Source organism: Procambarus clarkii, chromosome 92 (assembly GCF_040958095.1).
Source record: "Procambarus clarkii isolate CNS0578487 chromosome 92, FALCON_Pclarkii_2.0, whole genome shotgun sequence".
Taxonomy (NCBI): domain Eukaryota; kingdom Metazoa; phylum Arthropoda; class Malacostraca; order Decapoda; family Cambaridae; genus Procambarus; species Procambarus clarkii.
This window is the reverse complement of record NC_091241.1, coordinates 13,804,642-13,831,572: the sequence shown is the minus strand read 5'-3', so window position 1 is coordinate 13,831,572 and position 26,931 is coordinate 13,804,642. Positions and strand designations below refer to the sequence as shown.

The following is a 26,931-nucleotide window of genomic DNA, read 5'->3' as shown; positions in this document are numbered from 1 at the left end:
CATGTTTTGATCCGGTTCCCGTTTTGGTGATAATTGGTGTTTTAAGAAGCCTTCACGATAAGAATTGTTAGTTTGTAATAAAATATACAATTAGGTGTTAGATAGTTTAATAGAATTATAATTTTCATAATTCTCACAAGATGTAAATGGCAACATTTATTCGGTGAAGGATGGTAATATCCGTTACTGGAACCTCTCCCACACGATGCAGCCTAAGCGAAGCCTATCGGTTCTAATACATAAACACACGAACACAATATTGGAGCCTATCGAGACCACAAAAGTCCTTTATAAAAAAATTAATGACCATTAGTACTCGTAAAGTATATGAAACATATGGCCTTTATACCTTGAGTGCAGGACATGGCTGGCGGCCAAGAGTGCAGCGTGACGCACTCGTAAGAGTTCCCGCGCTTTAGTTCCTCGTCTGTTGTCTTCCTCAGTGACAGTGACGCCTCACGATATCCTTCAAACATCTTTAATTTCACGAAATTTTCAAGACATTACCATTGGGACATTAACACGTCAAACACCATGTTAGTTCTTGCTCTTTTTTGTCTTAACTACAGTTAGTCCAATCACATATATATTTAAATATACGGCTCGAGATATATTCCCAGTGTGAGGGAGGATATCCATGGCCAGCCGGGCACCTGATATCATTATGCACCAGCATTCACTAGGACTCATTCTTCAATAAATAACATACACACACTTGGCATTCAGGTTTAAAAATTTTGTATTCGAATAGTGTTGATAGACAACGTTGCTAGTTATGGACTAACCAGTTAGTTTGTGAGCAACGTCCACAGCCTGTTGGTATGTGAGCAACGGCCACAGCCTGTTGGCGTGTGAGCAACGGCCACAGCCTGTTGGCTTGTGAGCAACGGCCACAGCCTGTTGGCTTGTGAGCAACGTCCACAGCCTGTTGGTATGTGAGCAACGGCCACAGCCTGTTGGCGTGTGAGCAACGGCCACAGCCTGTTGGCTTGTGAGCAACGGCCACAGCCTGTTGGCTTGTGAGCAACGTCCACAGCCAGTTGGTATGTGAGCAACGGCCACAGCCTGTTGGCGTGTGAGCAACGGCCACAGCCTGTTGGCTTGTGAGCAACGGCCACAGCCTGTTGGCTTGTGAGCAACGGCCACAGCCTGTTGGCTTGTGAGCAACGGCCACAGCCTGTTGGCGTGTGAGCAACGGCCACAGCCTGTTGGCTTGTGAGCAACGGCCACAGCCTGTTGGCTTGTGAGCAACGGCCACAGCCTGTTGGTATGTGAGCAACGGCCACAGCCTGTTGGCTTGTGAGCAACGGCCACAGCCTGTTGGTATGTGAGCAACGGCCACAGCCTGTTGGTATGTGAGCAACGGCCACAGCCTGTTGGCTTGTGAGCAACGGCCACAGCCTGTTGGCTTGTGAGCAACGGCCACAGCCTGTTGGTATGTGAGCAACGGCCACAGCCTGTTGGCTTGTGAGCAACGGCCACAGCCTGTTGGCTTGTGAGCAACGGCCACAGCCTGTTGGCTTGTGAGCAACGGCCACAGCCTGTTGGCTTGTGAGCAACGGCCACAGCCTGTTGGCTTGTGAGCAACGGCCACAGCCTGTTGGTATGTAAGGCCGTCAAGGGAATTTGTATCAATAGCCTGACAAAATCTAGTTTAGTATATATCATTTATTTATCTTAAGTATTTAAAAGAAAAATGTCCTTTACCTTCAGTCATGTCGGCTAAGCAGTCTGAAGGTTGTATTACTAGTTGATATCTGTATTCAGACAGGTTGGTACTATCAGCTATCTACTAAGATGCTGACGAAACATTCTCTACAATGTCGAGGAACAACCTGTGAATGAACTACACTTCGCCATGCGGTCTGTTGTTGTTTAAGATTTGCTGCCTGGAACCAAAAGTTCCAAGTAGCACGGGCTATTGTGAGCCCGTTGTATGCGGTCTGAGTAGCCTTGAACCTGACTGCGATTTATCCGATGATTTTAAAATCTGAGTTTGTGTTCCGTGCAGCTTTATATATTTATATTATATTATATATATAATATATATATATAATATATAATATATATATAATATATATATATATTATATATATATATATATATATATATATATATATATATATATATATATCCTCGCAGCCTGATGCATGGTGTCCAGAACTCTTGTGAATATAGCAATATGAGTGATGTGTTGCCCAACAGGTTCATGCCTCGTGAATCGTTCCTCTATTACTACACTATTACTAGCCTCTACCAGGGCTGCCAGAGACTTTTCTACAACTTCACCATCTACTCCAAAAGTTCTTGCCTTCTAATCGCGGAAATGTCTCTTCTGGGGGCATAGCGTTTTAATGCACCCAATGCTGTATGCTCTCTCCTGCCCCCCCCCTCCCCCGTCTCCTACAGTTTTTTTTTTTATTATTATTTTGTACCACAGACGTGGCCACACATTTACAATGCTAACCAGCATATATACATTTTCTTCTGTCCTCCATGGACAGGGTTAGAGATATAAAGTTAGATGTATATGTATATAATGAATATAAAGAGATGTTAAACATATTGTTCAGGGATTTATTGAACACTCCTACAGGTGTGTGTCCATCATTCTTTGCCTTGTCTGTCGTCTACAGGTCTCCACACTAACTGTCTCAATAAGAGGCATACGAGTTAAATGATTCAATTGTCTCCTTAGTTAAGAGTTTCCTTGACTCTAGGGCAGAGACGAGCCGTAAAACACTTTTAATTGACTAATTCTAATTATTCTAATTCTAATTAATTTAATAATTCCAGATTGAAATAGCCATTTTAAAAAGTTCACTTAAATATTATTACACAAAATACATATGGGCAGCAGGGAGCCGGTTGGCCGAGCGGACAGCACGCTGGACTTGTGATCCTGGGTTCGATCCCAGGCGCCGGCGAGAAACAATGGGCAGAGTTTCTTTCACCCTATGCCCCTGTTACCTAGCAGTAAAATAGGTACCTGGGTGTTTGTCAGCTGCCACGGGCTGCTTCCTGGGGGTGGAGGGGACACTAAAAAGCCCCGAAATCATCTCAAGATAACCTCAAGAAGATAACCTAATATGAGTATCAAGGGGAATACGGTGCAGGAATAACACCGTAGTAAGATGTAAGATTGTTACAGCATAATTATATAAATATTATAGATTCTTTAATCTAGGTTAGGCTGCATTAATCTAAAACAATTTAATAAGTTGCAATGGGATGGTTATCTTGAGGTTATCTTGAGATGATTTCGGGGCTTTAGTGTCCCCGCGGCCCGGTCCTCGACCAGGCCTCCACCCCCAGGAAGCAGCCCGTAACAGCTGACTAACACCCAGGTACCTATTTTACTGCTAGGTAACAGGGGCATAGGCTAAGTTTATACAAATTATATTTACTGAACCTACATGCATAAATTAGAATGAATCAGACTGTAATTTGTAACATTTTGAAAGGTATTACTTAAGCACTTTTAAATACAAGAGTAACTTACGATAACACACAAAAGTTGTGATAACACGTAATTGTATCAAACCATATAAATTTATCACTGACAAACTCAATATAGATTTAAATTTTAAATTTTGCCCCGAGGGGCGAGTTTATTGGGCAGCGTCACTCATCCTGTGAGTGGACACACCGCCATAGCAGCATGTACAACACTCCCCAATAGGAAGAAAACCCGTTATTTGCCAAGTAATAATGCAGTTGAACAATTTTAGGCATGTGACAATCCTGCTAGAATTACCAATTAAGGTGAGAAAATCAGTAGGAGCCATTAAGAGGATTCGAACCCAGCTCACTTGATACTCCCAAGCATCACGGCGCTGATGGCCTTAATTAAAGACCCACAAGGCTGGCTATAAATCAAGATATATCACAGCATAAACACGTGTGTAAAATTTATAGTACTGTATAGCAATTAACTAGAAAGACGGGATAACTCACTCATACCACGGGTTGCAATTGACCCAAACTCATATGCAGGTAGAGCTGCAATATGTGAGACTTGATATGGCTGCACATATTGTATTTCTCGCAGGATTTCGTTACAGACGGTCCTGGAAACAGATAGTGGAATTCAGGAGTAGTCTGTGGGTGCATAGTTTGAGAATTATCACGAGGTTATCTTGAGGTTATCTTGAGATGATTTCAGGGCTTTAGTGTCCCCGCGGCCCGGTCCTCGACCAGGCCTCCACCCCCAGGAAGCAGCCCGTGACAGCTGACTAACACTCAGGTACCTATTTTACTGCTAGGTAACAGGGGCATAAGGTGAAAGAAACTCTGCCCATTGTTTCTCGCCGGCGCCTGGGATCGAATCCAGGACCACAGGCTCACAAGTCCAGCGTGCTGTCCGCTCGGCCGACCGGCTCCCCCTGGTCAGGAGGTGCTGTGTTGATTGTACGTATTAAGTGGGGGCAGAGTGTGATGGTGAGTGAGTGTGATGGTGAGTGAGTGATGATCTTCTCATTTTAGGGCCGCTGTTGATGATGCTGCTACAACCTCGAGCAAAGAACTTGAGGTTCACTCTACCGCTGAAGAAGTCTTACCGGCCACATTGTGGTCATCGGACACACGGCATGTGATTCCCAAAAGTCAAAATGGCTGCGAAATTCATGGTAGATGGTATATATTACAGATGCTGGTCCATGACCAGCCGGAAACGATCGTAGCAGAACTCTCACAATGGTCTAGGAATTCAGATTGTAGCACAGAATTCTTAAGAAACTGGAATCCAAAGTTAACGTTTGGAACTACCGAGGAGAGGTCGAATCAAAACCCTTATTATTATCTGATCCTGAAGAATGTATCGAATTTTAATACTCGAGGTGGTCTCTTTAACCTCCTGGGAAGACTATGGGATCAAGAAAGGATAAGTTTGACTTATGGTTGGATAAAATGGCTAACGGGAAATAAGAACAATTATCAGCTGCGCATGTCTACTTTAAGCCTGAAAACTCTCCTGATGAATACAATCAAAGAGCAGAATATGGCCTTAGTAAGACCCATGAAGGAGCCTTGGCAGGAGAATCAAGCGACCTTACTACTGGATGAAGTCCTGTATACAGCAACTGATGAAGAATTTCCAGTCTTACCATCACAGAAGAGGAAGAGAACTGCACCATGGGAGGAGTTGACGCAGTCTGCTCCAGGACCTAAACAACCAGCAATGGCGAGAGACGCAGACGCAAATGAGACGCAGACGCAAGAAATGCAACGGGGGACTACGCAGCTGCCTATCACGACGAATGAACCAGCACAGAGTGGTTCGACAAGGCTCGAAGTTAGTAGATATGTTTCACGTGTCTGTCAAGAGTTATTATTTTGAGAGCTGTATATCTTTTAAGAACATTCGCAAGGAAGTATATCTAAGAACTGGAGCATTAACAACACTAATGATTCTCCAATTTGCCAAATTTCACACACTTTACAAGTTCTAAAAAATACAGTTTAGATACTTTACCCAAAATTAATTTGGCATTATTGGGAGTTATATGTTAGATTTAAAGGCATGGAATAGGCACTGGAACCAGCTAGGATATTCAGGTCTGGAACCAGGTACTGAACCCGATTAGGTTGTTCAAGTATGGGGTGTGGTTCAGGAACTAAGTTGTTCACCACCAAGTATATACTGTTGTGTTCAGTGTGTTCTGGTCTCAGGAGGGTAGGAAGATTGAGGGGGAGGGGGGAGGAGGGAGTGTTGTATACTGGTCAAGATATGCTTCCTGGGTTGAGCGTCTGTTCCTAAGCCCCCAGACTGTCAATCATAAAATCATCAGTAGTTCAATATAATTAAACTTACCTTCCTTATCATATTTTCGTGTAATTCTGCATGCTGATTTAGCATCAGCAATGTTCTCGTCTAAAATCCATTCCATTTACTTACAACTTGTTTATTTACTTATTTATATGCAAGAAGGTACATTGGGGGATTAACAGAGAACATAGAAATTGAGTTGATTTTACATTCTTGTAAAGCCACTAGCACGCATAGCGTTTCGGGCAAAAATTCGTACAGTGAAGAAGTTCCTTCTGACATCTGAATTGTTTATATCTTGAGTTTGTAGTTAAGTTACAATCTTACTACTAATCCTCACTTTGAGCATTACTTAACCTGTTTACTTGGTAAATTTACCTTGGAATCTTGTATGTCGCTATCATGTTTACCCACTTCTTTCTTTCAATGTGGTGAGATCCCACTGCTTTTCTTCATCAGTCTCCTAAGTTAGGAATGAGTATTGTTGCATATATTGTATTCATTGTTATCATGCAAGGGCTGCATACTCAATAATGGATCTCACATAGGCTGTATATAGAGGTACCATGCCAGTGCTGCATTCTCAATAATGGGTCTCACATAGGTTGTACACAGGTACCATGCAAGGGCAGCATGTTCAATAATAAGTTTCACACAGATTTTATTTATGCTTGGAAAATATCTTTGTCCAGGTTTTCTGTTAAGACAATCCTCCTGAGTTCAGCATCGTCAGCAAACATTGATATATTAAATTTTTGTTCCCTTTATGAGGTCGTTTACAGCTATGAGGAACACGATGGGCTGTAGTGTCGATCCTTGAGGTACTCCACTCGTTACCTTTTTTTTAACATGTCTATAACTCTTATATTTCTCAAACTTACTCTTCTTCCCACTGTCAATGATATAAATCCCTATCCTCTCTCACTCTCACACACTCACTCTCTCTCTCACTCTCTCTCACTCTCTCTCTCTCTCACTCTCAGTCTCTCTCACTCTCTCTCACTCTCACTCTCTCTCACTCTCTCACTCTCTCTCACACTCTCTCTCACTCTCACTCTCTCTCACTCTCACTCTCTCTCACTCTCACTCTCTCTCACTCTCACTCTCTCTCACTCTCACTCTCTCTCTCACTCTCTCTCTCACTCTCACTCTCTCTCTCACTCTCTCTCTCACACTCTCACTCTCTCTCTCACACTCTCACTCTCTCTCTCTCTCACTCTCACTCACTCTCTCACTCTCACTCTCTCACTCTCTCTCACTCTCTCACTCTCTCTCACTCTCTCACTCTCATTCTCTCATTGTGTCTCTCTCATTGTCTCTCTCTCATTCTCTATCTCATTTTCTCTCTCTCAGGTCAAGTTCCTCCTGCTATTTTTTTCATAGTCCATCCCTCACAATTCCGGTACGAGCCTCGTTGCAAATCCCTGAACCTTTTCCAGCTTTCTGACCTGTTTTGTGAGATGAAAACTTCACGATGAGGCGCCACACACTAGGACTGGTCTCACGAAGGCATTTAATAGTTGATCTAAATGCCTTTGTACTAATGAAAGCCGACAAGCAAACCACACTACACAACCAAGCATACTAAGCAAGCCTTCTAATCAAGCAAACATCCTAAACCACCAAATATATTATTAATTGTATAATTATTTTAAATTATAACATTATTCTCGATTGAGACGGATGATGCCTTCACAGAAAACGTGTCAGGGTGGTGTGGGGGAGGACTTGTCTGAACGCGTGAACTGCTCTTCCTGCGACTGTCAACTGCCTAGCAACTTTAACTACTGCAACATGTGTGGCGTTGCATTAAACGCATTAAACACTAAAGGTCAGTGTGTGTGTGTGTGTGTGTGTGTGTGTGTGTGTGTGTGTGTGTGTGTGTGTGTGTGTGTGTATGTATATAATATATATATATATATTATATATATAATATATATATATAGATATATATATATATATATATATATAATATATATATATATATGTCGTACCTAGTAGCCAGAATGCACTTCTCGGCCTACTATGCAGGCCCGATTTGCCTAATAAGCCAAGTTTTCCTGAATTAACATATTTCTATAATTTTTTTCTTATGAAATGATAAAGCTACCCATTCAATTATGTGAAGTCAATTTTGTTTTATTGGAGTTAAAATTAACGTAGATATATGACCGAACCTAACCAACCCTACCTAACCTAACCTAACCTATCTTTATAGGTTAGGTTAGGTTAGGTAGCCGAAAAAAGTTAGGTTAGGTTAGGTTAGGTAGTCGAAAAACAATTCATGAAAACTTGGCTTATTAGGCAAATTGGGCCTTGCATAGTAGGCTGAGAAGTGCGTTCTGGCTACTAGGTACGATATATATATATATATATATATATATATATATATATATATATATATATATATATATATATATATATATAATCTCGCCTGTGATTTGAAAAAAAACATACTATGAATGTTATATAATAGATACTATATCGTAAACACGATTGTTAGAGCTTACAAAATTAAGAGTTTTCTTATATTATATATATATATATATATATTTTATTTACCATATGTCTAATTTGGGTGAAGGTTTTTCTCCTGCTGGTAATTAAATGTTTTGTCTACCCTGAGGGTCAAACTCACAAGGAGAACAAGAGTCGCAGCCAAGATAAAGATGAAGCAACGTGAAACATTTGCCAAACAATTAACCCCTAAACTGCGCACCTATTTAAAAGATAAGGAGTTCCCACCCGCATGTTTTTTACATGGCGGGTCTGGGAACTTTATGTGTGTAGAAACACATCACTCACAAGCTTTCTCAATCAAATTTATGAATATGTCTGAGCGTGAAACAAATATGTTGTCTTTTCTCAATATTTTGCCCCATTTAACATATGTTGTTTCCTCACCAATTTCATCTTCAATGAACAATAATAACAAGAGGATTAAGATGAGTACTGATGATCCATACAACCTTCACTGTGACCTGGTTATGTTTCAGATGAGCCGCCGCTGCTGCTCACCCCGCCAGCCACAGCCAGTGGTCGCTCCGTCAGCCAGTACCCCATTCTCACTCCCCCCAGCCAGCCCAGCCAAAGGTCGCGCCACCAACCACGACACCTTACTCACCCCACACACCTCAACCCCAACACTCCCGGCCAGTGTCCAAGCTTCCACATCCTCTCAAAATTATGCCCAAACATTGCAGTTGAGTCAAGGTGCCAGCCAAAGTTCACAGCACAGTACATTCCGTACTCCTATATCACAAGTCGGCGAAAATGGATCCCAAACGACAAGGCAGAGCCAATTCAGTGATCAAGTGACGCAATCCAGGCAAAATAGTCAATTTTGCACCAACGTGTCACAGCCGAGACATAAACCATACGCAAAGTTTCACAGTCCAGTCAGCAGTTACAGCCTGATCAATTACATGTATTACAATCTATTAAAGATGAAGTTCAATTCTGTCAGGCCCATCAAGGTGACGACCAAATGCCACAGACCGACCAAGGTAGTACGGTCCATAACTCTGCTTCATTAACCTGTTCAGGAGCACAGCATAATGCTGTGAATGCCGACATTAACGCTCAGAATGCCGACATTAACGCTCAGAATGCCGACATTAACACTCGAGTGGATTCAAGCGAGGAGGAAAAGCTTTTAAGAAATCTACAACAAAGACACTATACAGACACCGCCTACATGTGGCTTTCCCCGTAACCTCAAGCAATCCACTCACTGTGCAATGTAGTGTTTGCCATGAAACCGTTCAAACAGGAAGCCTTGAGCAAAAATTTCCAGATCTGCAACGCCACCTTTCTGACACAACACACAATGTAAACTTGAGCAAGCTGGAAAAGAAGGATGCAGTGAAAGCCATTTATGAATGGATTAAAGAAACCTACCCAGACCAATTTATACTGAAGCAGGATTTGGCGGTATGTCGTTTTGACCAACATAAAATTAATCTCCTACCTACCGGTAATCCCTATCGTTGGCTATTTACCCACGTAAACAGCAAGGGGCACAAAACTAGCAAAAAGAATAAAGGTAATAGTCCTGATATTTCTAAATATTTGCTGCTAAGTAAAAAGATTTGAAGGAATCATTGAGTATATCCCAAAGCAACATTATCAACAATACTGTAATAAAGTGATATATTGAAGCTCATCTTGGCAAAGAAACACAGTTTCTATATAAACAATACTGTAATAAAGGGATATATTGAAGCTCAACTTGGCAAAGAAACACAGTTTCTATATAATGAAAACGTCAAAATTACCATTATGAAAATCCATTAAAAATCCGAGATATTTGGCCTTAAATTCTGAATAGAATACATAGTCCATTGATGCAAATGTTTTCTGGTAATTGTAAGGATGCTGCTTCTTTCTCCTATGACAACTGTTCTCCAGTACTCGCCTAGTTGTGCTTGCCGGGGGTTAAGCTTCGGCTCTTTGGTCCCGCCTCTCAGCTGTCAATCATCCTCAACACAGGTGATGGAGTACCTGCGTCTGGCCATCATTAACTGTCCTGGACTACAGAACGACATTAACCTTGTCTGTAATGTGTGCCTCAGCACCTCTGCTGATTCACAAAATATAACTGACTGAAATTCAGATGTGTCGTACGGGGGTACTTATCAGAACCTCCCCCCATCAGATAAAATAAATGGACAGTAGTGATAGCCGGCTATTTATTATTAACATCTTTATTGACAAAATTAATTACAATTTTGCCTAATCTGAGGATTTGATAGGTAGCCGGCTGGCACAGCCCTCAGATTTGTGAAATGGTGAGGCTGCTAGTTTCTACGGCATGATCTCCCGCACTACATCACTGAATGCCCAGTTATTAGACCTTTCAGACCAGTTGGCATGAGGTACCTGGAGCTTTGCAATTACTTTATTCACTCTCGTATTCTTGAAGATATCCTCACAGTGTACCCAAAATTTGCCAGTGCAGGCTATTAAACACATGGCCCTGTATGACTAACCATCCTGCGAGATGGGGACTTGTATTACCACTGCTACCTTATTCAATCTTGTGTTGTTGATATCCTCAAAATGCATCCGGAGTCTGCCAGTGCTGACCGCTTATCACATGCCTCTGTATGACTAACCATCCTGTGTGATGGGGACTTGTATTACCACTGCTACCTTATTCAATCTTGTGGTGTTGATATCCTCAAAATGCATCCGGAGTCTGCCAGTGCTGACCGCTTATCACATGCCTCTGTATGACTAACCATCCTGTGTGATGGGGATTTTTTAGCATCACCTAGTTAGCTTTTTTGACACACTGTACTCCACTTCATATAGTCTAGGGCAGCTGCACTAATGCAGATGTACCTAATATGTTAATAAAAAAAAAAAAAAAAAAAAAAAAAAAAAAAAAAAAAAAGTTTCGGGGCAGCTTTAGAATCGCGTCACACACACACACACACACACACACACACACACACACACACACACACACACACACAGATCACACTAACGTGATGCATCAAATGAACAAATCCACAAGGACCGTGACGAGGATTCGAACCTGCGTCCGGGAGCATCCCAGACACTGCCTTAATCGACTGAGCTACGACAGGGTTAAAAACAGGGTTCGGACGCAGGTTCGAGTCCTCGTCACGGCCCTTGTGGATTTGTTCATTTAGAATCGCGTGTCTTTTACTCAAGTTATTTATCAGTTCTGTGTGTTCACTAATAGGCTTGGGGGATTATATAGCAGCCTTGTCACGTACTCAGTAATGCCTAAAGTCTAAAATAATATCAGAACTTTGAATGTTCGAAAAATTCCTTGAATAAATATCTTAGTTCCGTAGATTTTGATTTATTAAAACACCAAAACTCATATATTGTTATCAAGAAGAACAACGCGCTATCGACTTTCTTATCTATACTAAAAAGACGTCAAGACCAACAGCAAAGGAAATTCCGTCAGAAACTAATTTTTTGTAAATACGCTAAAACTACAGATTCTGGCTTATGACCTCTCCTGGTGGTTATCTTGAGGTTATCTTGAGATGATTTCGGGGCTTAGTGTCCCCGCGGCCCGGTCCTCGACCAGGCCTCCACCCCCAGGAAGCAGCCCGTGACAGCTGACTAACACCCAGGTACCTATTTTACTGCTAGGTAACAGGAGCATAGGGTGAAAGAAACTCTGCCCATTGTTTCTCGCCGGCCCCTGGAATCGAACCCAGGACCACAGGATCACAAGTCCAGTGTGCTGCCCGCTCGGCCGACCGGCTCCTTGGCTGAAACTGAAACTTGGCTTGGCTGGAACGTGGCTGAATAATGTTGACCAAAAGACACACTAAAAATTGAAGAGACGACGACGTTTCGGTCCGTTCTTGCAACCCGTTCTCGCAAATTTAATAAGTCAATATTGACTTTTTAGTTGCGTGCATTGGTGACATACTAAACATAATAGTTTCCCTTGAAAAGCTTCACAGAAAACACCGACCTTGCCTAACCTACTTAGTATGTTAAAATAAGCATCTTATAGCTTCGTAATTACAATTGTTACTGAACCTATTATAGGTATAGGTTAGGTAATAATTGCAATTACGAAGCAATAAGATGCTTATCTTAACATACTAAGTAGGTTAGGCAAGGTCGGTGATTTCTATGAAGCTTTTCAAGGGAAACTATTATGTTAAGTATGTCACCTATGCACATATTTAATAAGTCAATATTGACTTATTAAATTTGCGAGAACGGGTTGGTTCTTAGACCACAATCGACTAGTTAATGGTCCAGGAGGGAGCGAAACGTCCGTATGTGTGGTTGGGTCAACAAATACATGCTGATTTTCCTTACCCTGTAGAGACAGGAAACTTGGCTGTATCGTAGGAATTGGGACGGTTTTTATCCTGTTTTTACCAATTATAGTCTTCCCTATAACCAGGATTCAACAAGCACTTACGTGTCCACTTACGAGGTCCATACATCTTTCCTTAATGACGACGACCTAGTCTGTATCTATTAAACAATTTACGAACTTCGTAGCATTGTGAGGTCGTACTCGACTCCAGCTTAATATTGTTATGGTAAACCTCGAAGTGCTTTAGAACTGATGTATATGTGTGTGTATGTATACACACTATGTATGTAACTGAATGAGAAAAATTCGGAGGTAAATCTGTCAATTGTGATGAAGATATGTGTAAGTACTTCATTCATAACGATGTACTGCCAGGAATCTTAGCCAAGCATCCAAGGTGTGTTTACTGTAGGTGCAGCCTGCACATGACTGTAAACCTGCCGCCCAGTTGGGTGGGTGTGGAGCACTTGACTGTAAACCGGCCGCCCAGTTGGGTGGGTGTGGAGCACATGACTGTAAACCTGCCGCCCAGTTGGGTGGGTGTGGAGCAAGACTAGTAACTGAGTTTATATATATATTTATATACACATTCTACCACCGTACACGGAATGGCTTGGAGTGCATATCAAGAGAGAAAAAAAAGATAAAATGACTAAACTAAAAAAAAAACTTTAATTCCTTCCCAATAACTATCCTATCTATTAATGCCTATCTATGTTTGTAATATTTCTTGAGAAAAGAGCTTAATTATCGTTGGGTAATGAACTTAATTATTATATCCTCGTAAACACACTGGCAACTCTAGCATTGTCGTTTGAACATTTTCTGTCAACAAAAACGAGGTGTGAGGACTTATCGTGCACTGCCAACACAGCCCAAGATGCAATGCAAGCGACGGTCTGGGACCATCCCTCTCAAAACCTTTCTGCAGCCGCGTATGAGCTTTAATTGTAGCCAAGATACAACAAAATACACAAGTAAACTAAATGTATACCAGATGCATTCGTAACGCGACACAACACGGCACTTTATGAGTGCAGGATGGAACAACAGAGCGCCGGCTGTGACGCAGGCAGGCTGCTTCCACTCCGTGCTTTCAGTAGATGGCGTCGGCTGCGTAGTCATATACCCTGTGACGTATGAACGCGGAAAATATGTCCTCTATCAACCATTTGAAGCCATTTTCGCTTTGAACATTAGTCCACTAACTGCATGTAAGTTCCTAAACCTGTTTCTGAGGTCAGAAATACAGTTAAGCGTGAACGTGTGCTAGTTTTAAAGATACGTAATGTGATGCTGTGATGTGCCCAGTCAGTCATCTGATGACCTATACCCAGGAGCAGTTACTGGGTATCTTGACCTTCACACACTCTTAGTCTTCACATTCTGGTTTAATAAGACGAAAGAATTTCCATCATCATGTTAATATTGTCCAAACGTCGTCATCATTGATGGTTTAATGAAGTTATCGCTTAAACTGTCACAGAAAACGAACTGTTCTTCGGTGTTATTGTTCTACTTTATCTGTTTACAAACAGTGTTTGTAAGCAAACCCACGTGTATTTAATTATCTGTTATAATTTGCTATGAATATATCAAGTAATGGCAGATTACGGATATACATGTCAATGGGAATTAGTATATGCAAAGTACGCTACATAATTGACTCTCGTTAAATTTAAAAAAAAAATTCAAATGTTTATTCAGGTAAAGTACATACATACATGGTGTGATACAAACATTGATGGATTTATAGATAAGAGCTAGTACATACAATGCCTAAAGCCACTATTACGCAAAGCGTTTCGTGCAGAGCTAACTAGAAGTCAAATTTCAAGTCTCTGTACTCATAAACCAAATGTACCTTCTCGTATATAAATAAATAAATAAATAAATAAATAAATAAATAAATAAATAAAAATAAATAAATAGATATTTGTTCAAGATTAATCACTAAAAATTAATTCAAATCTCAAAATAGCGGTTTTGAGATTTTATCAGAGATTTGATATATATATATTTCCGTTACTTTTCATGGGATTTTCATGAAAATTTCACAAAAATACTTAAACAGGCTTTACATACGCCTAAGAAAATATTTTCATAATTTGAAATTTTTTAAATGTAAAATATAAAATATAATATTTAAATATAATATATAATATTTAAATATAAAATATAATATTATATTTCATTTAAATGCATCTAACTACAAATATATATAATTTACAATTGGTTGACCAATTACAAATTAAAACTCATTCATGACTCTTAGTTTTGTTGATAAACAAAAAATAATAATTTAACTATACAATGATACCAAAGAAATGACAAATAATAATTTCTTGCAAATATGGTAAACAAAAACTTAACAAATAATAAAACAAAGGTAATATTTTCTTTGTTTAGAGTAAACACACTCATGTTAACATTGGTAATTATTAAATAAATGTTAATCTACAGTTTAAAATTGACACTTTTAATGACCCTTCCTCTTAACAGACTTTCTCCAACACTGGTACCTTGTAATGAGTACAACTCCAACACTGGTACCTTGTAATGAGTACAACTCCAACACTGGTACCTTGTAAGGAGTACAACTCCAACACTGGTACCTTGTAAGGAGTACAACTCCAACACTGGTGCCTTGTAAGGAGTACAACTCCAACACTGGTACCTTGTAATGAGTACAACTCCAACACTGGTGCCTTGTAAGGAGCCCAACTCCAACACTGGTACCTTGTAAGGAGCCCAACTCCAACACTGGTGCCTTGTAAGGAGTCCAACTCCAACACTGGTGCCTTGTAAGGAGTACAACTCCAACACTGGTGCCTTGTAAGGAGTACAACTCCAACACTGGTGCCTTGTAAGGAGCCCAACTCCAACACTGGTGCCTTGTAAGGAGTCCAACTCCAACACTGGTGCCTTGTAATGAGTACAACTCCAACACTGGTGCCTTGTAAGGAGCCCAACTCCAACACTGGTGCCTTGTAAGGAGCCCAACTCCAACACTGGTGCCTTGTAAGGAGTCCAACTCCAACACTGGTGCCTTGTAATGAGTACAACTCCAACACTGGTGCCTTGTAAGGAGCCCAACTCCAACACTGGTGCCTTGTAAGGAGCCCAACTCCAACACTGGTACCTTGTAATGAGTACAACTCCAACACTGGTGCCTTGTAAGGAGCCCAACTCCAACACTGGTGCCTTGTAAGGAACCCAACTCCAACACTGGTGCCTTGTAAGGAACCCAACTCCAACACTGGTGCCTTGTAATGAGTACAACTCCAACACTGGTGCCTTGTAATGAGTACAACTTCAACACTGGTGCCTTGTAAGGAGCCCAACTCCAACACTGGTGCCTTGTAAGGAGCCCAACTCCAACACTGGTACCTTGTAAGGAACCTTCTACAATCTCGAGGTATGAGGAGACGAAGATCTTTAATTTTTTTACTGTGATTTGTTTTAATTTCAGATTTTGTCAATTTAATTTAATTTAATTTATTTTAATTTGTTTTAACTGAGTAAGATCCACTACTGGTGCAAGGACAAGGCAAAGTCTTTGTTTGCCCTGAGCAAGGATGTAAGGCTGAACAGTGAACACTTTGTGATTAACTCAAACCAGCTTCTTCACAGAATGCTAAGCACTGTGCGGTGTAAGGAAGGAGTTGACCAGACCACACACTAAAAAGTGAAGGGACGACGACGACGCTTCTTGAGAAACGATCGACTTGAGAATGGTCCAGGATGGACCGAAACGTCTTCGTCGTCCCTTCACCTTCTAGTGTGTGGTCTGGTCAACATACTTTAGCCACGTTATCGTGACTCCTCGTCTGCATGTAACGAAGGAGTTTATCCCTCGGGTAAACTTTATCCTTTGAGGGAGTGGCAAAGAGTTTAGCGTACGAACTGGCTTCTCATTATGGGAGCCGGTCGGCCGAGCGGACAGCACGCTGGACTTGTGATCCTGTGGTCCTGGGTTCGATCCCAGGCGCCGGCGAGAAACAATGGGCAGAGTTTCTTTCACCCTATGCCCCTGTTACCTAGCAGTAAAATAGGTACCTGGGTGTTAGTCAGCTGTCACGGACTGCTTCCTGGGGGTGGAGGCCTGGTCGAGGACCGGGCCGCGGGGACACTAAAAGCCCCGAAATCATCTCAAGATAACCTCAAGATAACATCAACCATCACTCTCTGATGGTACGTCAATCGGATAGGGTACGAAGTCATCTCTACTTCATCTTCTGGATACATTTCCATGAAGTGAAGCGTCCATTCCCCTCAGTGCAACATGTGCAATTGATGGTTATCTTGAGATGATTTCGGGGCTCAGCGTCCCCGCGGCCCGGTCCTCCTCGACCGGGCATCCTATTTGTTACACATCCCCCAGGAAGCAGCTCGTGGCAGCTGTCTAACACTCGGGTACCTATTTATTGCTAGGTGAACAGGGACATCAGAGTGAAAGAAACTGCACTTTTGTTTCCGCCTCCGCCGGGGATAGAACCCGGAGCCTTAGGACTACGAATCCCGAGCGTTGTCCATTCAGCCGTCAGGTTCCCCCCCTTTGACATGGTGGACACCTTTGGCACAGTTGTATGGCCACGTCCAGCCACCCACAGAAAAGTATGCGAGCAATACGTTGTCTACACCTTTGCAACGCTACGAAAGATGCCACGATGTTTTTGATGGACATGAAGGACATGAAGACATGTTTTTGATGGACATGAAGGACATGAAGACATGTTTTTGATGGACATGAAGGCGCTCAGCATCTTTTCTGCTGGACACTCCAGCAGAAAAGATGCTGAGCGCTTACGGAGAGGACGTTTAAAAATGATCATTTGAGATGAATGTTACAGACGATTGCTGAAGTTTCCATGTCTCAGAGTGTCATGGGTGTGTTCGGATGCTGTGGTGTGTGTGTGTGGGCAGTGTTCAGGGTGTAGTGATAGTTCCGTGGTGACTGATGAGTGTGACTATGATAACTTAGTTCCGTGGTGACTGATGAGTGTGACTATGATAACTTAGTTCCGTGGTGACTGATGAGTGTGACTATGATAACTTAGTTCCGTGGTGACTGATGAGTGTGTATATGATAACTTAGTTCCGTGGTGACTGATGAGTGTGACTATGATAACTTAGTTCCGTGGTGACTGATGAGTGTGTATATGATAACTTAGTTCCGTGGTGACTGATGAGTGTGACTATGATAACTTAGTTCCGTGGTGACTGATGAATGTGTATATGATCACATACACTGACCAGTCAACTTGTACACTTCCCAAGAAAATAGACATTGATGTTACTAGCGAATACATTTCACAGCTTCACGACATCAACGTCCCAAGTTAATGTGTAAGAGCATCAATATATACACCGTATTATTTGAAAAAGTTACAGATTATGTGTCATAAATATATTGTTGCAAACTTTTCGTGAGTACAAGTTGCCATGTTTCTACTTCTTAGCTGTATTACTATACTTAAATAATATATAAATGTATATAATTTCTGTAGTAGTTTTTATGCTTTACAACTTTTATTCAAAGACTTTCAAAATCATCATTGACATTTTATTGAAGAAAAAGGTAACGTTTTGAGCAGATAATGTAGCAAAAATATTTTTCAAACCATAAAAATGGGTTAACAGATTAAAACATTGTGAAGAATATTATATTACTATTAAAGCGCGTTCTCTTAAAACCATTTAAAAAATAAGAATCAATCTACCATGTCAATTAGTTCGCCTGTAGCACCTCATTCATAAACACTTACAAAAATCCAATATGGCCGACATCTTTTTCAAAACGGCAGAAAACCAGGAACTGGATTATTTTTTTTTAGGCTTTTTTTGTAAATGATCCTGAGACTACTCTAAACAAATCCCAACCGGTTCCAGCTTGTTATTTTAAATGTCTGTCTCAAATGCTAATCTAACTGTCCTAAATCATTAACGTAGATAACACAGAGAGCGTATAGTTACTGATAACAGAGTCTGATGCTAGCTCGTCCTTATTCAAGGTACAGTGTTGGCGCCACATCCTCAGTCCCACAATATTACACACAAGTTGTCCCTCTCACCATCATGTGGTCACTGTGGGCGGAGGAACCAGTCCCTACGGGTAAGAATGGATGCCAAATACACGGCCGGTGGTATGTGATAGAGGTGAGGATCCACACCCGCCTGCAGCCAATCACGGCAAAACTCTCCCAGTGGTGTTATAATGTCGACCTTAGTGAAGATTCATTGAAGGATTGGAACCCAAGTTTAATGCTGGGGACTACAGTACAAAGCACAAACAAGGGCAACTTCTCTTATCTGGCACTGAAGAACGTGTCACACAAAGCTCCCAGAGAAAGTTTTCTTAGACTTCTTCAAGACTTGCAGACAGAGTTCAAGGTAGAAATTACCACTGGTTGGTTAAGATCGCTGACGGGAGAGAACGAAGACTTGCAGTTCAACTTGACCAAGACGGAACTGGCAGTACTGCTCCTTGGAGAAGGTAACGACCAAATTAGGTCCTCAGTAAGACTCACTAAGATACCATGGGCAGAGACCTCAGAAACTATATTTTTAAACGTTTCTCTAGCCTTGACAGAAGATGAATTGTTGCTATGCAGCATTGAGGACGAAGTGGTAGCACGCCCAGCACCTCAACAGATCTGTTCTACACGATCAGAACACGTTAACCAATCAGTAGATCAAATGGACGGTGAACATGAGCAGAAGAATGTCATCAAGACAGAACCACCTGATCATGACACAGAACATGATGAGCCTTTCTCACTATCACCCGACCTCTTCCAGTCTTACGACCAACGTGAGTAAACTTGATATTCTTTCATTTTGCCACTTTAAACTGACCGCTTTACCTTAATAATTAAACAAACAATTTAATTGTTAGCCAGATTTTATTTTCCACACAGGCTGTTCGGCCAATGGAGCCCCATCGTCTGCCACAGAATACCAGAGAGTTAATGACACCACTTCCACGCCCCAAACATTCTCTGCCCAAACTGTCAAGAAAGAGGCCTCACCTGACACATTGTGGTTATCGTCGACACAAGATATCATTCCCTGGAAACAGGAGAACGAAATTCATGGCCGGTGGTATATATTCCAACTGATGCTGCTCGACCCACTGGAGAGGATCGTAGCAGAGCTCTCCCAGTGGTCCACAAGTATCGACATAAGTACAGAATTCTTAAGAAACTGGAGCCCAAAGTTAACGCTTGGAATCACAGAGGAGAGCTCGAGCCAAAACCACAACTATTACTTAATCCTGAAGAACGTGTCAAGTATGGACATCAGAAGAAGTCTTTTCCACCTCCTTGAAGATCTCAAGCATCAGCAAAGGATACGTGTGAGCACTGGCTGGGTAAGATGGCTCACAGGACCCAAAAATGACTGCCAACTAGACATGTGTATTTCAAGTATCAAACTTCTCCTGCTGGGTAGCGTCAAAGAGCAGACAACAGCTTCCATATGGGCCGCGAGGATGCCATGGCTGGAGAAACCATCAGTGGCGCTATTGGACATCAACTTATCTAACACGTTTACCAAAGACAGAAACAAAGTTTTACCAGTACAGACGAACACCGGTGTTGCACCGAAGTCGAGGCTGACGGAGCCTGTGTCAGGACCAGTAACTGCGGCAGGACCTGCACCACCAGTAACTGCGGCAAGACCTGGACCACCAGTAACTGCGGCAGGACCTGCACCACGAGTAACTGCGGCAGGACCTGGACCACCAGTAACTGCGGCAGGACCTGGACCACCAGTAACTGCGGCAGGACCTGGACCACCAGTAACTGCGGCAGGACCTGGAACACCTGTAACTGCGGCAGGACCTGGACCACCAGTAACTGCGGCAGGACCTGGAACACCTGTAACTGCGGCAAGACCTGGACCACCAGCAACTGCGGCAGGACCTGGACCACCAGCAACTGCGGCAGGACCTGGACCACCAGTAACTGCGGCAGGACCTGGACCACCAGTAACCGCGTCAGTCACACCTAAGAAGTCAGCACTCAAAATTGAACAAGATAATCTGCGTCTGCATGCACAGGTAAGGAGACAAATTGGTGGTGATTCTCCATTGTTTAAGGTTAGTTGATACAGTTTGCTGTGTGTGAGGTTGGGTCGGAGTCCCAAGAGCCTGGGGCCAGATTCACGAAACCACTTACGCAAGTACTTACGAACGTGTCCATCTTTCCTCAATTTTTGACGGCTTTGGTTACATTTATTAAACAGTTTACAAGCATGAAAACTTACCAATCAACTGTTGTTGTTGTTATAAACAGCTTCCTGGTGCTTCCGAGCTCATTAACTGTTTAATAATTGTAAACAAAGCCGCCAAAGATTGAGAAAGATGTACAAGTTCGTAAGTGCTTGCGTAAGTGCTTTCGTGAATCTGGCCCCTGAACAATAACAAAGACCATGGGTTAATAATATTCACGTGGTTCACAAAAGATGAAAAATGTGGCCAGCATTCCCAAAAGTAATGAATAATTTGTGTTAATACATTTTGCATTTGTTCTCTCCCATGCATGTAATCGCCTTAGATGTCGTGCAGAGTCGAGCGTCAACTCCTGGCTCCGCCTTTCAACCACTTTGTACTTTAATGCAACAATTTTGTTCTTTGCATATCTTATCTCATTGATATTTAAAAGTCGTGTATCGAGTTAAATTTAACCACTGTTTTCTCTAACCCACTTATTACAGTGCTTGCACTCACTGTTGCTTGCACTCAATGTTGCTTGCACTCACTGCCACGCACATGGCAGAGAATCACAACAACACAATAGGTCTATCACACACAGAGATCACACTAACGTGATGCATCAAATGAACAACCCCTTTAACCCTGTCGTAGCTCAGTCGATTAAGGCAGTGTCTGGGTTGCTCCCGGACGCAGGTTCGAATCCTCGTCACGGCCCTTGTGGATTTGTTTACAATAGGTCTAAATTGAGGTTGCAATCTACTTCATCAGATATTATACATGTTTCAATTTACGAATTTGAAATGCAGCCATACACCAGACACGGATGGATTCGTAAGAGATGCAGGTAACGAAAGAAAAATAATAATAAATAAAATTCTCGTTCTTCAATCTTTAAAAATGGTTATACAAATTTAGGGTAAATGGTTAGAATGTCTTCCAATAGTCCAGATTCAATCAAATTGTTACATAATTCATTTCACACTTGGCCAGGAGGTCTAAAATCTTTTTACAGTTTCCCATTCAATAATGTAGTGTTCAAGTGAATGATTTAATGTGCATTCACATTAAATCAGCGAGTTTACTGGCTGTCACAGAGTTTACTGGCTGTCACAGAGTTTACAGGCTGTCACAGAGTTTACAGGCTGTAACAGAGTTTACAGGCTGTCACAGTTTACAGGCTGTCACGGAGCTTACAGGGTGTCACAGAGTTTACAGGGCGAATATTCTGGTAGTGGCTCAGCCTCACTAACCTTTAGCCAAGGCCAATTCAAGAAACGACTACATCACATTGCCTGGTCAGGTTACTTTGCTACATCACATTGCCTGGTCAGGTTACTTTGCTACATCACATTGCCTGGTCAGGTTACTTTGCCACATCACATTGCCTGGTCAGGTTACTTTGCTACATCACATGGCCTGGTCAGGTTACTTTGCCACATCACATTGCCTGGTCAGGTTACTTTGCTACATCACATTGCCTGGTCAGGTTACTTTGCTACATCACATTGCCTGGTCAGGTTACTTTGCCACATCACATTGCCTGGTCAGGTTACTTTGCCACATCACATTGCCTGGTCAGGTTACTTTGCCACATCACATTGCCTGGTCAGGTTACTTTGCTACATCACATTGCCTGGTCAGGTTACTTTGCCACATCACATTGCCTGGTCAGGTTACTTTGCTACATCACATGGCCTGGTCAGGTTACTTTGCCACATCACATTGCCTGGTCAGGTTACTTTGCTACATCACATTGCCTGGGCAGGTTACTTTGCCACATCACATTGCCTGGTCAGGTTACTTTGCTATCCATATAAATACCAATTATACAAAAGTCGTCATGGCTTTTAATACTGCAGCTTTCAGGTCTTTGAGCATTTCTTAGTTCTTCTAAACCTGAATTAATCTCGTTAATTTGTAATAACTGCATTAGATGGTCGATAATCATAGTCTGTGCTGTTTTCCTGCAAGCCTTATTGGCCAATCGACCTACAAAGTCATTCTCTCCACCTCCAACACAGAATGGGTTATCTCTTCAGGTTATCTTGAGATGATTTCGGGGCTTTAGTGTCCCCGCGGCCCGGTCCTCGATCAGGCCTCCACCCCTAGGAAGCAGCCCGTGACAGCAGACTAACACCCAGGTACCTATTTTACTGCTAGGTAACAGGGGCATAGGGTGAAAGAAACTCTGCCCATTGTTTCTCGCAGGCGACTGGGATCGAACCCGGGACCACAGGATCACAAGCCCAGTGTGCTGTTCCACATACACATTGTATACAAGAGTTATTATCATTAGCAACAATCATATTCCTTGTAATATTACAAGCTCCTTCAGACATTAATTGTTCTGGGTTATTTAAAGACTGCAGAGCACCTGTAACAATGCATAACAATGGATGACCCGGAGTAAATATATGCTGACAACCCAGCATAACTTGTTAAGTGACCTTCTAGGAGTACTAATGCACATCTAGCATTAAAATAATCTGAAACCTTCACAGATAAGGTGTAAGTGTAGCAGCCCAGTAGGCGTGCCTGATAAGGCAAGCTCCAGCCAGGACTGTAGCAAGTGCTTGTTAACCAAGAGCTCCTGTAGTGAGGAACTACGTTCGAATTATCAGCACTACGGGTGTGGCGTGGTTAGAAATATCACAGGTTAGTCAATATCTGTATTCCTAATGCTATATATATAGTGATTAGCCCCAAAAATTTGATGAAATTTATGACCTGTGGGCCAGTGGGCCAGAGAACCAATAGGCCAACGGGCCAGAGGACCAGTGGGCCAGAGGACCAATAGGCCAACGGGCCAGTGGGCCAGAGGACCAGTGGGCCAGAGGACCAGTGGGCCAATCAGTGGGTCAGAGGAGGAGACCAATGATTCATAAGGTGTCAATATATTTACAACTAAACGTCTATCTAATAATTATATTGTAATGCTGCTGCTATAACATGAATATCAGTTCAATTAGACTACAAATTGATAACAGAATGACGCTTTTTTTAAGCTATTTTGATTCGGTCTTGCACATGAAAATGCTAATGCATACAACCTTCACTGTGACCTGGTTATGTTTCAGATGAGCCGCCGCTGCTCACCCCGCCAGCCACAGCCAGTGGTCGCTCCTTCAGCCAGTACACGTTTGTCACTCCTCCAGCCCAGCCACCAGCCTCAGCCAGCCCAGCCAGTGGTCGCTCCGTCAGCCAGTACACCTTTGTCACTCCCCCAGCCAGCCCAGCCAAAGGTCGCTCCATCAACAACGACACCTTTCTCACCCCACACACCTCAACCCCAACACTCCCGGCCAGTGTCCAAGCTTCCACATCCTCTCAAAATGATGTCCAAACACCGCAGTTCAGTCACAATACTAGCGGCAGTTCACAGCACAGGCAATTGCTTGGCTCTGTACCACCTCCTAGCCAAAATTATACCCTAAATCGTACGCTAATCTCCAAGACCGATAAACCTGGCCTCCAATTCTCTCAGACCGATCAAAGTGGTGCGATTCACATCGCGGCTGCACTGAGCTGCTCAAGTACACAGCATAATGCTGTGCACACCGACATAAACGTTCCAGTGCAGTCAGACTTTTGTCCTTCAAGCAGCGAGGCGAAGATTATAAGAGATCTCCAACAGCATCACTATACGGACACCGGACAACATGTAGCTTTCACCGTGACTTCAAGGAATCCACTGACTGTGCAATGTAGTGTTTGCAATACAACATTTCCCACGGGAAGCAACATGCAGCAATTCCAAAATTTACGTTGCCACATGTTCGCCGACAGTCACGCTGCCAACCTCGGGGCGCTGAAACATGGGGATCCAGTGAACGCCATATTTGCCTGGATTGATGGCATCTACAAAAATAAATTTGTGCTGAAGAGGACTTTTGCCGTGTGTCGTTGCGATAAGGTAGAGATTAGCCTCCTGCCCGCTGACAACCCCTACCATACCATACACGCCCATATCAATAGCACTAAGCATAAAACCGCGAGTAAAAAATTCGTTGAGAGTAAAGTTATCACAAATTATTTCAAGATTAAGAAGCCAAGAAGGATTAAGCAAGTATCCCCTTAAGCGACTACGCGATGTTAACGACACTCTTTAACATGGCAGAGTTGTGCTTAACTCTGCAGTTATTAAGGGGGCAACAGCCTGCTACTATAGTCCTGGACAATGTACAGGACCAGAGTATACTTGCTGGTTGGTCAGTCAGCACCTGTAGTGGCCTGCTACTATAGTCCTGGACAATGTACAGGACTAGAGTATACTTGCTGGTTGGTCAGTCAGCACCTGTAGTGGCCTTATTAACCTTGAGGTGCTTCCGGGGCTTAGCGTCCCCGCGGCCCGGTCGTCGACCAAGCCTCCTGGTTGCTGGACTGATCAACCAGGCTACCAGGTACAACCCTCCAAAGGCTAATAGGCATTAAGCCCATCGCCACCACAAAGGACGACTTACAACATTAAACTAATGTGTACATAATGTGTGTAAAATATTATGTTTCCGTTAATATTACAACACATAACTACCCTATTACAACACATAACTACCTGACCTAACAGTTGTGAGTTGCAACCAGGTGCCAGATTCACGAAGCAGTTACGCAAGTACTTACGAACGTGTACATCTTTCCTCAATCTTTGACGGCTTTGGTTACATATATTAAACAGTTTACAAGCATTAAAACTTCCCAATCAACTGTTGTTATTGTTATAAACAGCCTCCTGGTGCTTCGGAGCTCATTAACTGTTTAATAATTGTAAACAAAGCCGCCAAAGATTGAGAAAAGATGTACAGGTTCGTAAGTGCTTGCATAACTGCTTCGTGAATCCGGGTTCTGGTGCACAATAGCTGCCGGGTGAAGGACTGGTACCCAGTCGTTCCTCCTTGCCGAGGTATATGTAATATATTGATCTTTAAGTGTATAAAATATTTGAGTATATCATTAATGACAAATCTCCTTTATACGCGAAGTCTTACAAACTATATGACAAAGCGAGTGCACTTGAACTCAAGTATTAACTCAAGCAACTAATGTTATTTGCTTTAGCGAGTGTTAAGTGTATCCCGTTCTCTTGAGTCGCCACAACGTACAAAATACATCCTGCTAAACTAACCCGAAACGGACGAACCCAAGCCACCCACTTAACCGAACTTAACCCAGCATAGAAAACGTGGATATCAGTGAGCCACTACTTTTCATACTATTCTGTAAATGGTCCATTGTATTGTAAATGGTAAAGAATTGTAATTGAATTGTAAAGTTAATAATAAAAAAAACATGAAAACTAAAGTCTATACAAATATGTGTTGGTATAAACAGTTAAATTATAACACAACAGGTACAACAAGGCTTGTAGGCGAGGCATAACTAATTAACAGGGAGGTAGAAATAGCCTAAGCTACTCTATCCCTTTGTAATATATTTTTTTCTTGTCTCAATAAACATACTTGAACTTGAACTAATTAACAAAATAAGACACCAAGCCGCATGAAGAGCCAGAGACCTCTCGACACGCTCGTTGTTACGTAAACGTTGTTAAAAAAAAATAAAATAATGGTGAGTTGAGAGAGTAGCAAATGTTGGCAACTGACTGACATGCGGCAGCCTGTATGTGAAGTGAACCGGAAATGATACCAGTCACAGGAAAGTGAATATCTGTACTGTATGTATATCTATTTATGATATATACCACACCTGCGTTTACCACACCTGCGTATTCCACACCAGCGTATTCCACACCTGCGTATTCCACACCAGCGTATTCCACACCAGCGTATACCACACCTGCTTATATCACACCTGCATATACCACGTCACATTCTAAAAAGAGGTTACTCATATTTCATTGAAAATCGGAATACGTTTTCCAGTTGCACTATAACTATTAATCGATACTGTAATAGATAATGTCTGTCTCCTTGTGCTGTTTGTGTGTGTCTGTCTGTCTGTCTGTCTGTCTGTCTGTCTGTCTGTTAAGAGGACCAGACGCTTGGGGCTAACCTCACCCAAACTTGCAGGGAGGCGCTAGTCTGGGCTACAGGAGTATGGACATAGGCATACCCGGAGGTAGCCTAAGCTTAAAGAAATATTAACAGTCATTGAGACCCCCCA

The 26,931-nt window shown here is 42.3% G+C and overlaps 1 protein-coding gene and 1 non-coding gene across 4 annotated transcripts; both read left to right on the top strand.

Annotated features, from left to right (window-relative positions):
• The first annotated feature begins 407 nt into the window (after positions 1-407).
• Positions 408-11,594, top strand: LOC123775037 (uncharacterized). Its single transcript, XR_011225981.1, has 5 exons — positions 408-536; positions 4,486-5,293; positions 7,466-7,598; positions 8,764-9,073; positions 9,140-11,594. It is a non-coding gene; the product is annotated as an uncharacterized protein (transcript).
• A 1,796-nt stretch (positions 11,595-13,390) lies between these two features.
• On the top strand, positions 13,391-26,109 carry LOC123775036 (uncharacterized). Of its 3 annotated transcripts, XM_069319399.1 has the most exons (6): positions 13,677-13,810; positions 15,099-16,014; positions 18,611-19,410; positions 19,517-20,658; positions 23,316-23,469; positions 23,892-26,109. In XM_069319399.1, the coding sequence occupies exons 3-6, from the start codon at positions 18,675-18,677 to the stop codon at positions 24,890-24,892; spliced, it is 3,033 nt and encodes a 1,010-aa protein (XP_069175500.1). In that variant the 5' UTR covers positions 13,677-13,810; positions 15,099-16,014; positions 18,611-18,674; the 3' UTR covers positions 24,893-26,109. The 3 variants fall into 3 exon arrangements, with proteins under 3 accessions (XP_069175501.1, XP_069175500.1, XP_045625768.1); XM_045769812.2 differs by lacking the exon at positions 15,099-16,014 and having other exon boundaries at positions 13,691-13,810; XM_069319400.1 differs by lacking the exons at positions 15,099-16,014; positions 18,611-19,410 and having other exon boundaries at positions 13,391-13,810.
• Positions 26,110-26,931: the final 822 nt, after the last annotated feature.